Below are 13,221 nucleotides of genomic sequence, written 5' to 3'. Positions count from 1 at the left end.
CTTGGTTCTTATTTTTCACCCTTGCCCAGCCCTCCCTTCAACCCCTCCAGTCCTCCCTATTTACAAAGATTTTGTTCCTATTTTTCCATTTTCTCATATTAATCCCATTCCCTTCTATCGTTTCCCCTAGCCCTCCCACTTCCTTCCCCTTTGCCCCTTTTCTTCCTATTTCACATTACCTATTATACATTTAGTCCTTATTTAAACTTTCAGTTTCTCACACCAGAGAAACTATTCGGTATTTATACATGTGTGTCCTATTTATTTCACTTAAGAGTATGGCCTCAATGTGAATCCATTTAACTATAAATGTCTCTAATTTCTCGTTTTTTATGGCTGAGTAGTACTCCATTTTATAAAAAAAACCGTATTTTCTTTATCTAGTCTCCAGCTGATGGGCATTTGGGCTGTTTCCAAGTTTCAGCTATTACAAACTGTGCTGCTATGAACATGAGCACACATATATCACTGTGGTATGATTCTTTTAATTCTTTGGGGAAGATCCCCAGCAGTGGAATAGTGGGGTCAAATGGGACTTCCAGTCCTAGTTCGAGGTATGTCCATACTGATTTCCACAGTGGTTGCACCAGTCTACACTCCCACCAGCAGTGGAGCAGGGTTCCTCTTTTCCCACAGCCCCACCAGCATTTGTTATTGGTTGATTTCATGATAGCAGCCATTCTTTCTGGAGTGAAGTGGAATCTCAGAGTTGTTTTCATTTGCATCTCCGAATGACCAGTGATGTTGAACATTTTTTCATGTATTTATTTGCTATTTCTACTTCTTTGTCTGAGAAATGTCTGTTCATTTCAGATGCCCATTTTCGGACTGGGTCTTTAAATTTGGGAGGTCTGATCTTTTTAAGTTCTTTATAGATTCGAGATAGTAGAAGGGCTGGGGATTTAGCTCAGTGGCACCATCCCTGTCTCACAAGCACAAGGTCCTGAGTTCGATCCCCGGCACCAAAAAAAGATAAAGCATGAGACAAACCTAAATGAAAGGACAGTCTACGCTGTGGTTTGAAATGTGTGCCCAAAAGCCTGTGTTAGAGAGCGAATCCCCTGTGTAACAGTAGTAAGAGTTGGAGACTATGGGCCAGTGACGGCAAACCTTTTAAAGCCTTCAATGGTAACAAATAGCCCATTGTGGCACACATGCAATAGGTTCACCACCACTGCTACAGGTCTCTGTCCTCATGAGTGGATGAATGTCATTAGGCTCCTTAAAAAGACAAGTTTAACCCCCACTTGTACACATCTGTGTCTCTTTGTTCTTCTGCTACAATGATACAGCAAGAAGGGCCTCAGAAGATGCCTTCCTCAGTCTAGAAGTTCCTAGCCAACAGAACTTAACCAATAAATTCCTGGTGATTAGAAATTACCCTGTCTATGGTATTCTATTACAGCAGCACAAAACAGACTAAGAGTAAAAGTATCAGTCTGAACAGTATACTTAACAAGTATCAAAACTCACACAAAACAAGAGGCAGAGGAGGCTAAAGAGATGACCACAGACATGTGACAAATAAATGCAAAGTGGGATCTTAGATGGGACCTGGGAACAGAAAAGGACAGTGAAAAAAAAATGAAAAAATACATATGAAGTCTGTGGCTGAGTAAATATTTGTGTACTAACATTAATTCCTTAGTTTTAAGGACTACATCAGTTACATGAGCTATAACTAATTAGAAGAACTGGGTGATGACTATAAGGGAATTCTCTGTACTATTTTGCAACTCCTCTGTAAATCTAAAATTATATTAAAATGAAAAAGGGAAAAAATGATAATTTTTGGAGCTGATACTTCTTTCAAATTACCAAATACATTTAATGTACTAGACACTATTGTATGAGAATGCAAACATAAATCAGACAAATACAAGCTGGACACAGTGACACATGCCTATAATCCCAGTTTCTCAGGGGGCTGAAGCAGGAAGATTATAATTTGAGCCCAACTTAGGCAACACTGTGAAACCCCCCCTCAAACTGCAAAATAAAAAGGGACAGACCTCAGCAAAGTGCTTGCCTAACATGCACTAAACTAGGTTCAATACCTAGCAATACAAAAACTAATAAAATAAATAAATCAGACAAATATGAACATAAAACTTCAACCAACATAAATACCAACATTCACCAAACCTTTTTTCCTTTAGCTTTATCCTTAACTACTACATTTTCTGCTTTAACACTGATTTCTTCCTCTTCTTCTTCTTCATCTGGAAAATCAGGGGGGCAACCATACAGTTCAATCTCTCTCTTCAACTTATCAGCACATGCCTATAACAAAATATTAGAGACAGTGAAGTTCAAACTTCAAGGAAATAGTTCGAGTTTTTGTCTCTAAAGCCAATTAAAATTAACTCTTCAAAATTTTCTGCATAATATATAAATATACGTATATATACATAAAAATTCAAATGACATAAATCATTTTTGTCAAAATCCACTAATTCATCAACTGCTCAGCAACTATTTATTCAATACCAAGTACTTAGTGAGGTATATTATATGCTAGGCACTAGAAATACAAAGATATATAAACCCTTATGTGTTATTTTGAATAACATTAATAACAGTGTTTCTCAATTTAAAGAGTATTATTGCCTTTGAAGCCAGGCAAGGTAGCACACACCTGTAATCCAAGCATATGGGAGGCAGAGGCAGGAGGATTGCCACGAGTTCGAGGCCAGCCAGGACTACACAGTGAGTTGAAGGCCAGCCTGAACTACAGTGAGACCACGTTTCAAAGCACCCCCCCAAAAAAGTGCTTTTGTAGTGGGAGTTAAATTCGTATGTTCTATTAGTTATTAACTAAAGGCAGCATGTATTTCACAAAAGAAAAAATAAAAATACAACTAGGAAGTATATCTTGGGATAACGAAAGAAACCTGGCTATAGCCTAGATTAAAACAATATTAGATCCATGTTACCGGGGATTTAGCTCAGTGGTTCCGTCACCTGCCTCGCAGGCACAAGGTCCCAAGTTCAATCCCCGGTACCAAAAAAAAAGAATAGATCCATGTTGAATGTCTTGAAGGGGATACTGTGACTGAAATGATGCAGAAGAATGCCCTTTTCTGCTGAAGTGTTTATGGATGCCATCATGTCTCCAATTTACTTTCAAAAAGTTCATAGAAAAAGAGAAAGGAAAGCATGTGTGCATGTGTTTGTGTTGAGAGAAAAAAACTAAAGGAAATGCAGCAAAGGTTACTACTTGGTAAATACAAGTACAAGGTAAAACTTGGTAACTATAGGTAAAGAACATTCAAGTGTTCACTGCCCTAGACTTTCACCTTTGTGTAGATTTGATATCTATCAAAATAACAAACTGGAGATTAAAAAAAATCTGCTGGTCCTATTTAATTACCACTTGCTATTGCTATTACATTTAGAAGAGAATCCAACTATACTTTTCTCGTCCTTTCTTCATTGAGAATTATTCCTCATGTAAATTAGAAGACATTTGTAAAAATGATCAAAATATGATATAATTGATTATGGCAATATTTTGTATGTCACAAGTGCACAAATCACTCTACATTTTCACTCAAAAATTATTACCCAATTCCAAAAAAAGAGAAAGTACTACCCAATTCCAACACAGACTTAAATATTAAAGTATCTAAAAGAAATCAAAATTCCTTAGAAATCACTTAGACCTTATTTACATACCTTTTATTTACTTCTTTAAATATTTTTAAATTAATCTTCACTATAAGAAATTGAACCCATTTCACAAAGCTTTGGCAGTGTTAGAAAATCCTACTTAAAGCTCTTGACTTGGATATCACTATTTGCTCTGTAATAAAGAGTGCACACCAATCTTGTACATATCATACCTTAATAGGCATCCCAGTGCAGTGTAAGCCAAAAGGAAACAGACAGCATTTTCCTTTCAATCTCTGGTATCCTACTGCAAACTGTAGAAAGAAAATCAAATTTAAATTAAAAAGATAAATGGTAGATGAATACAAAATGCTAACTTTTCATGAAGAACATTAGTTGAGTTTTCTTATCTTCCTTTAAAACACCAGTTTAGGGCCGGGGATTTAGCTCAGTGATTCTGCCACCTGCCTCACAAGCACAAGGACCCAAGTTCAATGCCTAGTACCAAAAAGAGAAACAAAAACTGAAGCCCTAAAACACCAGTTTATCCAGGTATGGTAGCGCACACCTCTGATCCCAGCATTGACAGACTGAGGCAGGAGGACCACAGCAAGTTCAAGGTCAGGCCAGGCTACACAGTGCACTCAAGGCCAACCTGATCTACATAGCAAGACCTTGAAAAAAAAAAACAAAAACAAAAACAAAAAAAACCTCACCAGTTCAGATTTTACACTCATTCCAAAATTTTTGTGCACTATCATTTGTTTTCCTGTTTTTTCCACTAACCTAAGAATTCTGACACATATATGCCCAGAACCCTGTACAAATAAACACAAGACATGTGAAAGTAAGTATAAAAATTAAATTAACTAAATACAAAAAAAAAAAGAAACATGACGCAACTCTAAGTTCCTTTAACAGGAAACAAATTCTACACATGCTGTTTTCTTCAAAGTAGCATTTATTAAAGACCCCCCATCCCATTATTTAAATATAGAAGCTTTACCTCACACTTGGATAGAGAAAACGTGTGTCCCAAATGAAGGCGCCCATTCATATACGGATATGGGAAGGTTACAAAGTACTTGCCCTTGCTGAAAAACAATCATGGAAAAGAAAGTACAGGGAAGAAAATGGTAAGTTTCTTGTACAATGAAAGATGGAGTAGAGGGTATGATTGATATAAATAACTTCTTTAAATTTTAGTTATTTAAGGCATTTAAAAGTAAATTTAGGGCCGGGGATTTAGCTCAGTGGCACCACGTCTGCCTTGCAAGCACAAGGTCCTGAGTTCAATCCCCAGTACCAAAATAAATAAATAAATAAATATTACAATCCAGAAATTAGAAGCTCTCTAAAACTGAAATTTAACTTAGAATCGCACATTCATAGATGACAAGAAATGAAAAAAAGAAATATCCTTATAGCAAATACTAGAGGGTTGAATTAAGCTAAAATAGTTGAGTAAAAATGATATAACAAAAAAAGTTTAATACTTTTAGAAATCTATACTTAATGTTTTACTGATTAAATGACAACTGAATTCACTAGAGACATATTACATGATATATATAGTAGATTCATTTAAAGAGTACCTTTTAAAAACTATTTAAATTTATTATGCCATATTCTTTTTTCTCCTGAAGTATATATAAGATAAAATGAACACTGTAAAGCTGGGTGTGATGGTGCACACCTGTAAGCCCAGTACTCTGGGAGGCTAAGGCAGGAGTATAGCAAGTTCAAGCCCAGACTGAGCAACTTAGCAATTTAGCATGACCCTGTCTCAAAATTTAAAGAAAAGAAAGGAGACAGGAGCTGGAAATGTAGCTCAGTGAGAAGGCCCTGGGCTAAATCCTTAATACTGCAAAATAAAATAAACTGAACAATGTAAATGCATCATCCAAGTCACGAATCCACTAACGCTACCAATGTGTCCCTTCTTATTGTCCTTCCAGATATAACTTGCATCTGAAATTTGCTTTTGTCCTTCTATCCTAATAGTTGCACACATCTGTGTGCCTTTAAGCAACATATCATTTAGAGTTTTGGAATTTATCCCAGTGGTGCTGCCATCTGCCTCCCAAGCACAAGGTTCTGAGTTCGATCCCCAGTACAAAAAAAGAAAAGTACACCATCAGGAAGTTTATTACAGAAATTTTCCTCTTTAAAAAATATATATACCCAGGTGTAGTGGCACACAACTGCAATTCCAGCAGTAGAGAGGCTGAGGCACTAGTTCAAGGCCAGCCTGGGCTACATAGTGAGTTCAAGGCCAGTTTGAACTATATAATGAAACCCTGTCTCAAAAATACCAAAAAAAAAAAAAAAAAAAATTCCAATCCCCCCCAGTAAAAAATATATATAGCTGAGTTCAATCCTCAGCACCACCAAAAATAAAAACAAGAAACAACAACAACAAAGACGATAGACGAGATATATATATATACATATATATATATATATATATATATATATATATATATATATATATATATATAAAAAACACATAGATATAGAAAACATATATTCCAGAGCTGGGTGTGGTAGTATATGCCTATAATTCCAGCACTTGTGAGACTGAGGCAGGAGGATCACAGAGCTTAGGGCCAGCCTGAGCTACATAGTGAGTTCAAGGCCAGCCTGGACTACATAGTGAGACTTTGCCTCAGCAAAAATTCAAAATAAAAGAAAGGAAATATATATTCCATTAGAGTAACAAGAAAAACAGCAAGTCCTAAAAACAACTCCATGCCGCCACCTGCCTTGCAAGAGCAAGGTTGCGAGTTCGACCCCGGTACCAAAAAAAAAAAAGCAAACTCCAGACCCTGTGAATTCCTAGCTATGCAATCTTAACTGGTTGCTTAGACTCTCTGTATCAGTTTTCTCTTCTGTAAAATAGGGAGAAAAATCATTAATCTTAAAGGACTATTAAGATTAAAGACATTTCTTAGCACACCGTAAGTGTTCAATGCTAGCTACTGCCACTGTTATAGTTATCACATTTCATCAACCTGAAAAAATACATTTTTCTACATTTCAACAGTATCTAAATGGAATATGTCTTAAAATTAATGCATGTATTTATTATGCCACTGTTTGAGGGGGACAATTATTACTATTGATGGTTTTTCTTAAAAGCAATACAGTATTTATGAAGATTTTCAAATACAGAAACCTTCAAAGTTTTATTTTCTAACAAACTATAGAAATAAGTCCTGAAGGTATAGTCTTCAAAGTTCTATTTTTTTGTTGACGGAGATATCTATTATCAGTCTCTCTACAAGAATAATTATCTTTTGTCAATCAGTCCAAATAAAACTTTTAAAACATTCTCTGTTGTCTGAATATAAAAGATACTACTTTAAAAAAAAACCCTTGGGAGGGTGATTGCATACCATGAGTTTGAAGGCCAACCTGCATTACACAGCAAGACCCAAAGCCCTTCATGTAGGAAAAACTCTGGGCATCCCATAAGGAAAATGACTCTAATCTGAATGCAGAAGGTGGAAGTCATTTCCTTTGGTCCATTTCAGACACAACAGACTTTCTAACTCACTGTTCCAGAGAGCAGTTTACTCACCTGGGCTGCTTCTCCAGGTCAGATGCATTGATCTCAAACATTTTCTCAGTTTCCCATTTCTGTTGGATTTCTTTCTCAATCTTCTTTAAAAAGTCTACTTTGGCTGTTCCTTTCCTTTCCTATTGGACACAAAAGAGAGAATAATCCACCCTATACTTCAGCAGGCTTGATAGAAGAAAAAAAAAATGAGTTCACACAGAACTGCGATGCTCACTGACAGACTGACAACCCTCTTCATATGTTCCTACCTCCCAATGGGAGACACGAATCACATAGTGATATCAATGTTTCCTCCAGAACCTTTAAGTTTGTTCATAGTGGAAACTCTTGTCTTGCTTTGCATAATATGCTCAAAGTCCACTTTAAAATAAGCTGCTCCTAGTTTTTGAGCTAGGCATAGTGCCACACACTTGTAATCCCAGCACTTGAGAGGCTGTAGTTTGAAGCCAGCATGGGCTACATAGTGAGTTCAAGGCCAGCTTGAACTACACAGAAAGACCTTCTCTCAAAGTAAGAAAAAAAAAATTTTTTAAAGTAGTTTTTGAATATTTAAAGATTTGAAATCACCAGCTTTTCCTTACTGGTATCATAAAAAGATAATATGGGAACCAAGAATGGCGGCACATGCCTGTATCCCCAGCACTCTGGGAAACAGGCACAATATCACAAGTTCAAACCCAGTCTTGGCAATTTAGCAATATCCTATCTCAAAATAAAAACTAAAAAGAAGGCTGGGGATGTAGTTCAGTATGAAGTCTCTGGATTCAACTCCCAATATTGGAAAAAAAAAAAAAATTTGAGAGAGGTAGAAGGGAGGGAAGGGGAATGGAGAAAAAACAAGAACCAAGATATATTATGTAAAAGTTCAAGTTCCCAATAATGAATGGGATCATAATGTATGCCTAAAATGTACCAATAAACTTAATGAATAAAAAAAAATTTGAACTACATGACTGGCTTTGCAGAAGTATTTTAAGCAGAGGAAAGTAGCTCCTACTTCGTCCTTAAAACATCCTATATAAGTCCTAATAGCCGATTTATTGAGGGCCTAATAAAAATGTTCTAATTTCCTTTAAAATCTGAAGAAAAACTAGGGGCCAAAGAAAAAAATTAAATGTAATATATGTATATGAATATAGCTTTAAATATAATTTTTACTATTTTTACAAAGGAGGAGGCCTACAAAGGAAAAAATACCTAGGGCTTCATGTAGACTATTTGTATCTAATACTCCAGGACTGTGGAGCATACATAGTCTCACTGTATCATTACCACACTCCTCTTTAACCAACTTAAATTGACTTCCATTATCTGCAACTAAACGATTCCTAGGACATTTACCAGATGGATTATAAACTCTTGGCAGGGAGGAACTTTTATGTCTTCTATAGTCATCACAGCATCAAGTACAATCACTGACACAGCACATAGATGACAACTACTTTTTTGCTAAAAAATGTCCATATCACACACTTCAACAAACATGAAAGCATAGTCTTCACAAATTAAAGCTACTTGCTTCTTTTCATTGTACTGAGTGCTGTTCTGTACACTGAAAAATGCACAAAAACTCTTCTTTGAGATTTCTGCCTCTCGGGAGTTTGTTCCTCAAAATCTCAAAAGGTCAAAGGTCAGCTGTAAGGAAATTTGACATTGGCCCCAACACCAATTTGTTGTGTTAACTTGGGGAAGTCACTTGATCAATCTGAGCTTTAATTTCTTCATTGATAATAAAAGGTTATTTAACAACTTTAGACACCCATTAGTGATGCCTAAACTCTCACACTACTAACATCTGTGACAAGCAATTGTTTTCAAGAGCTGACCAATCCACTGCAGAATGTCTGCAAGCACCCTCGACTTTTACTCACTAGATACTAGTAGCACAGTCCCACAGTGACAATCGTCTACGGGCATTGCAAATGTCCTTCGGGGGACAAAAACCACTCCCAGCTTAAAAATCACTAAAATAGATAATAAATCTTTTCATATATTCATAGATTTCTGTGGTTCTTAAGACACTTATGAATATTAACTAATTCAGTTTTTTTGTTTTGTTTTTTTGGTACCAGGAATCGAACTCGGGACCTTGTGCTTTCGAGGCAGGCAGCGGAACCACTGAGCTAAATCCCTGGCCCTAATTCAGTTCTAACAACCCTAAGAAGTAGGCAGAACAGCGATTATTATTTCATAGATAACAAATCTGACATTCAGTGTCAAGGCAACAAATTGTAGAGTTGGATAAATACCCTCCTCTCGGGTTCCAATTTCTGCTTTTTCTTACTGTGCCCATATCTGGGCATAGCATACTAGCTATAGAACTGTAGGGGCCGGGGATTTAGCTCAGTGGTTCCGGCGCCTGCCTCGCAAGTGGAAGGTCCTGAGTTGGATCCCTGGTACCAAAAAAAAAAAAAAAAAAAAACTGTAGACAGGTTCTACCCAGGTTTTCTGTCTAACAGTGCTCTCACCTGTCTGGTCTGAGAGAGGAGATTTCTGCACAGTAAAGAGTTGCCTGGCCAGGCACGGTGGCACCTGCCTGTAATCTCAGCACTCAGGGAGGCTCAGGGAGGAGGATCACAAGTTCAAGTCCAACCTACACAATTTAGCAACTTAGTGAGACCCTGTCTCAAAACAAACAACAAAGAAATTTCCAGCTCCTAAAATTCTTCAACGCTTTGAGGCTCTATTGATCTTGACCCCCTTTTCACCAATCCTTAGTCTGCCACCTCACCTCACCCCATGTCTTCACTTCTTCCTGTTACCCATCTACACAATCACTCCTAGTATCACCCACTCTCCCTCCATCATTTTTATGTGGCAAAACTCCGACTCATCTATCCACCTTCTCTGCTACTCTACCTGAACAGCTGAGAGTGACAGGAGGAAAACTCTAAATCAGGTTAACTGGTCTCAGTTTACCTTCATGACCACTAAGCTGAAGTGATGTCAAGCAATACCACTAATGTCTGGTTTTTTGGTTTGGGGGTGTTTGTGTTTGAAACAGGGTCTCATTACGTAGTTCAGGCTGACCTGGAACTCATCTTCCTTTCTTGGCCTCCTGAGTGCTGGGATTACAGGCGTGTGCCACCACACCTGGCCTGGTTTGGTTTTTGAACCAAAGTTTGCTCAGGCTGGTTTCTGAACTCTCCAGTCTCCTATCTCAGCCTCTCAAGCAGGTGTGATTACAAGTGTGAACCACAACACCTGCTTAATACTACTAATTTCCTAGGCAATGTTTCTCAAACTTCAATATGCATACTGTCCAAAAGAGTAACCACTAGCCATACCTAACTACTTAAAGTTATACTAAAAATTCAGTATTTAATCATAGTAGCCACATTTCAAGTGGCTCTGTAGCCATATATGCTCAGTGGCTATCAAGATAGGTGGTGTTAACATAGAACATTCCTATCGCCACACAAGTTTTAGTGTCTGCAGTATCCTAGACAATTGTTTCATAGCTTCTCCTCCCTCCTCAAGCCTGCAACACCTTGCTAGTTTCTATTTCATTGAGAAAACAGAAGTGAGCAGACAGCTTCCACAAGCTCCCGCATTACATCTACACAACCACACATATCTGTACACACGTACTCTGCCTTCTTTCCTGTTAACATTATGTAAGTGTGATCTTTTTAGCCCCTCTCCTGATTCACTGAATCCCCCTTCTATTCAACTCAGGAACAGCATTCCAGCAAACATCTCTTCTTTGCATCAATAATCCTTTTCTATAGGATAATTCCTAAAAGCACTTCATAATTCCTCCTATTAAAAAAAAGGCTTTTGACTCATCTACTACTCAGTTTCTCTTCTCTCCTTCACAGAAAAATTCCTTAGGAATTGTCCATACTTATTAACAATCATTTCCTATTATTTATTTATTTTTGGTGCCAGCAATCGAACTCGGGTCCTTGCACTTGTGAGGCAGGCGGCAGAATCACTGAGCTAAATCCCCAGCCCTCCTATTTATTTATAATGGGGATTGATCCAAGGGGTACTGCATCTCTGAGTTATATTGCCATCCCACTGTATTTATTATGAGACAGAGTTTTGCTAAATTGCCCAGACGGGACTCAAATTTACAATCTTGCCTCAACCTCCCAAGAGCTGGGATTACAGGTATGTGCCACTTTCTCAGTCCTTTCTTCCCATTCTTTTTTAGTTGCTGTTGTTTTCTGGATTTTGTTTGTTTGTTTGTTTTTGAGACAAAGTCTCATTATGTTGTCCAAGCTGGCCTTGAACTCACCAGTAGCCCAGGCTGGCCTCAAACTTGTGATCGTTCTTCCTCAGCCTCCCATGTGTTGGAACTACAGACGTGCCACCACACTCAGCTCCCCCATCTTGAATCCACTCTTCAGTTAGGCTTTTACCCACCATTGCATTCCACTTCACCCAAGTATCCGTCGTCTTCTCCCAGCAATTACTCAAAACCCTTACTGATCTTGTCTTGCTTTCATGTCTGTCTAATCAATCACCTTCTCAACAGAGTAATCAGGGTAATAATTTTTAAGTAGTCGGGGCTTGTCATTTATCTATGCAAAGTACTCCAATGAAAATATAAAGTCCCAGGCGTGGTGGTGCACACCTGTAATGCCAGCACTAGGGAGGCTGAGGCAGGATTGAAGACAGTTCAAGGCCAGCCTGAACTGCACAGCAAGACCCTGTCTCAAAAAAACAAACCAAACAACGTTTTACAGTCACAAAAAAGCCTTATACGACTTACACCCGACCCCTTGGTTCAATGTCCTTTATCCATACAACTCTCCTTGCTTTTCACTCATACTGTTGTTTCTACCGGGAGATCTCTTGAGAGCAAAGCTTTGCCTGACAACGCTTTTTAAAATTGCAACTGTACTCTCAACCCATACTCTCATACACCTCCCACCTTCTGTACTATTGTTTTTCCATAGCGCTATGGACACCTGACATAGTATTTTCTCCATATTTCAGTACATAGCCCCAACACATGTAAACCTTCTGAAAACAGTGATTTCTTTTTCATGGGGAGGCGCTCAAATTTTTGCTGAAAGAAGGAATCAATATTACATACTTCTCTCTCCACCTAAATTTTAAAACTCTGGTTAAATACCACATGTCATTCAAGTTCCCAGATCTTCTGCTAGCAAGAAACGGCACACAATTCTCCAAGGTGCCGATGCCTTAAGCGTGCAGGGGAAAAACCTCTCTTTTAGTAAGAGATTTTTCCCCTGCAAGACTATCCATCCCTCGCACATGGAGAGCCCCTAGGGACTGACCAGTCGGATTCCTGGGCCCGACCCGCCCGGCTTTCTTCCCGCCCAAACTCACCGCCATGACTACACCAAGCCAACTCTGGAAATTCACGACAGTGACCCAGGTGATCCCCTCAAAGGAGTGATTACAATCGCTCCCCTCCCCTTCTGGGGAGCCAGACCTCCCAGGTACCAAAGCACATTTATTGCCGGCTGAGGCAATCGCCCGGTTCACTAGTAACCACAGCCGGGTGCATCCCGTGGACCACCGGGAATTGTAGTTCCCAGACCATGAGAGTCCACGCCCAACAGGACCAATTGACTACAATTCCCAGAAGACAATGAGATATTGGAAGTCAACCGATGGCTAAATCCACTCCCCAAAGACACCGGCAGTGACGTCATGGACAAATTGAACTACAAAAACCCATGATCCAGTTCGGTATCGCAGAATGCCGCGAGCGCTGCCTGGGGAGGGTGGAGTTAGGGACTTCCAGCCTTTCACCGGAGGTGGTTGGGTGTCTGTCAAGATGCCAAGATGCGAAGTTAATTACTATTCAAAGACGAGATCCTAATTATGGCTTGCCACTATGCATAGATATTTATTACAGGAAGTGGCATTCAACAGCGCACCATTTAGAGATTTTATAACCCTTTATTAACAATCTACATTTTGGTTTTTGGGGGGGGGGGTTTTGTTGTTGTCGTTGTTGTTGTTTTTTAACAATCTACATTTTTAGGCGAGAGACCGGAAAGAAACCTACCTGTTTTCAGGGCCAGGAAATGGCCAGGGCCATT

At 38.6% G+C, this 13,221-nt stretch overlaps 1 protein-coding gene across 4 annotated transcripts in view; it reads right to left on the bottom strand.

The window, feature by feature from the left end:
* Lars1 (leucyl-tRNA synthetase 1) overlaps positions 1–12,693 on the bottom strand; it is a 64,063-nt gene extending 51,370 nt beyond the window's left edge. For 2 of the 4 annotated variants that reach the window (XM_004854345.3, XM_087180630.1), the window contains exons 1-5: positions 12,500–12,668; positions 7,196–7,314; positions 4,619–4,706; positions 3,846–3,926; positions 2,146–2,283 (exon numbers count right to left, since the gene is read on the bottom strand). In XM_004854345.3, coding sequence (XP_004854402.1) covers positions 2,146–2,283; positions 3,846–3,926; positions 4,619–4,706; positions 7,196–7,314; positions 12,500–12,505 — 432 coding nt within the window. In that variant the 5' untranslated portion in view covers positions 12,506–12,668. Of the gene's footprint in view, positions 1–1,473; positions 1,555–2,145; positions 2,284–3,845; positions 3,927–4,618; positions 4,707–7,195; positions 7,315–12,499 lie in introns of all 4 variants that reach the window. The other 2 variants (XM_021266161.2, XM_021266162.2) reach the window with 2 other exon arrangements.
* Positions 12,694–13,221: the final 528 nt, after the last annotated feature.

The sequence above is a fragment of the Heterocephalus glaber genome, unplaced genomic scaffold (genome assembly GCF_053883595.1).
Source record: "Heterocephalus glaber isolate CG9 unplaced genomic scaffold, H.glaber_assembly_v1.0 deba00001463, whole genome shotgun sequence".
NCBI lineage: Eukaryota > Metazoa > Chordata > Mammalia > Rodentia > Bathyergidae > Heterocephalus > Heterocephalus glaber.
This window is presented reverse-complemented; position numbering and strand designations above follow the sequence as displayed.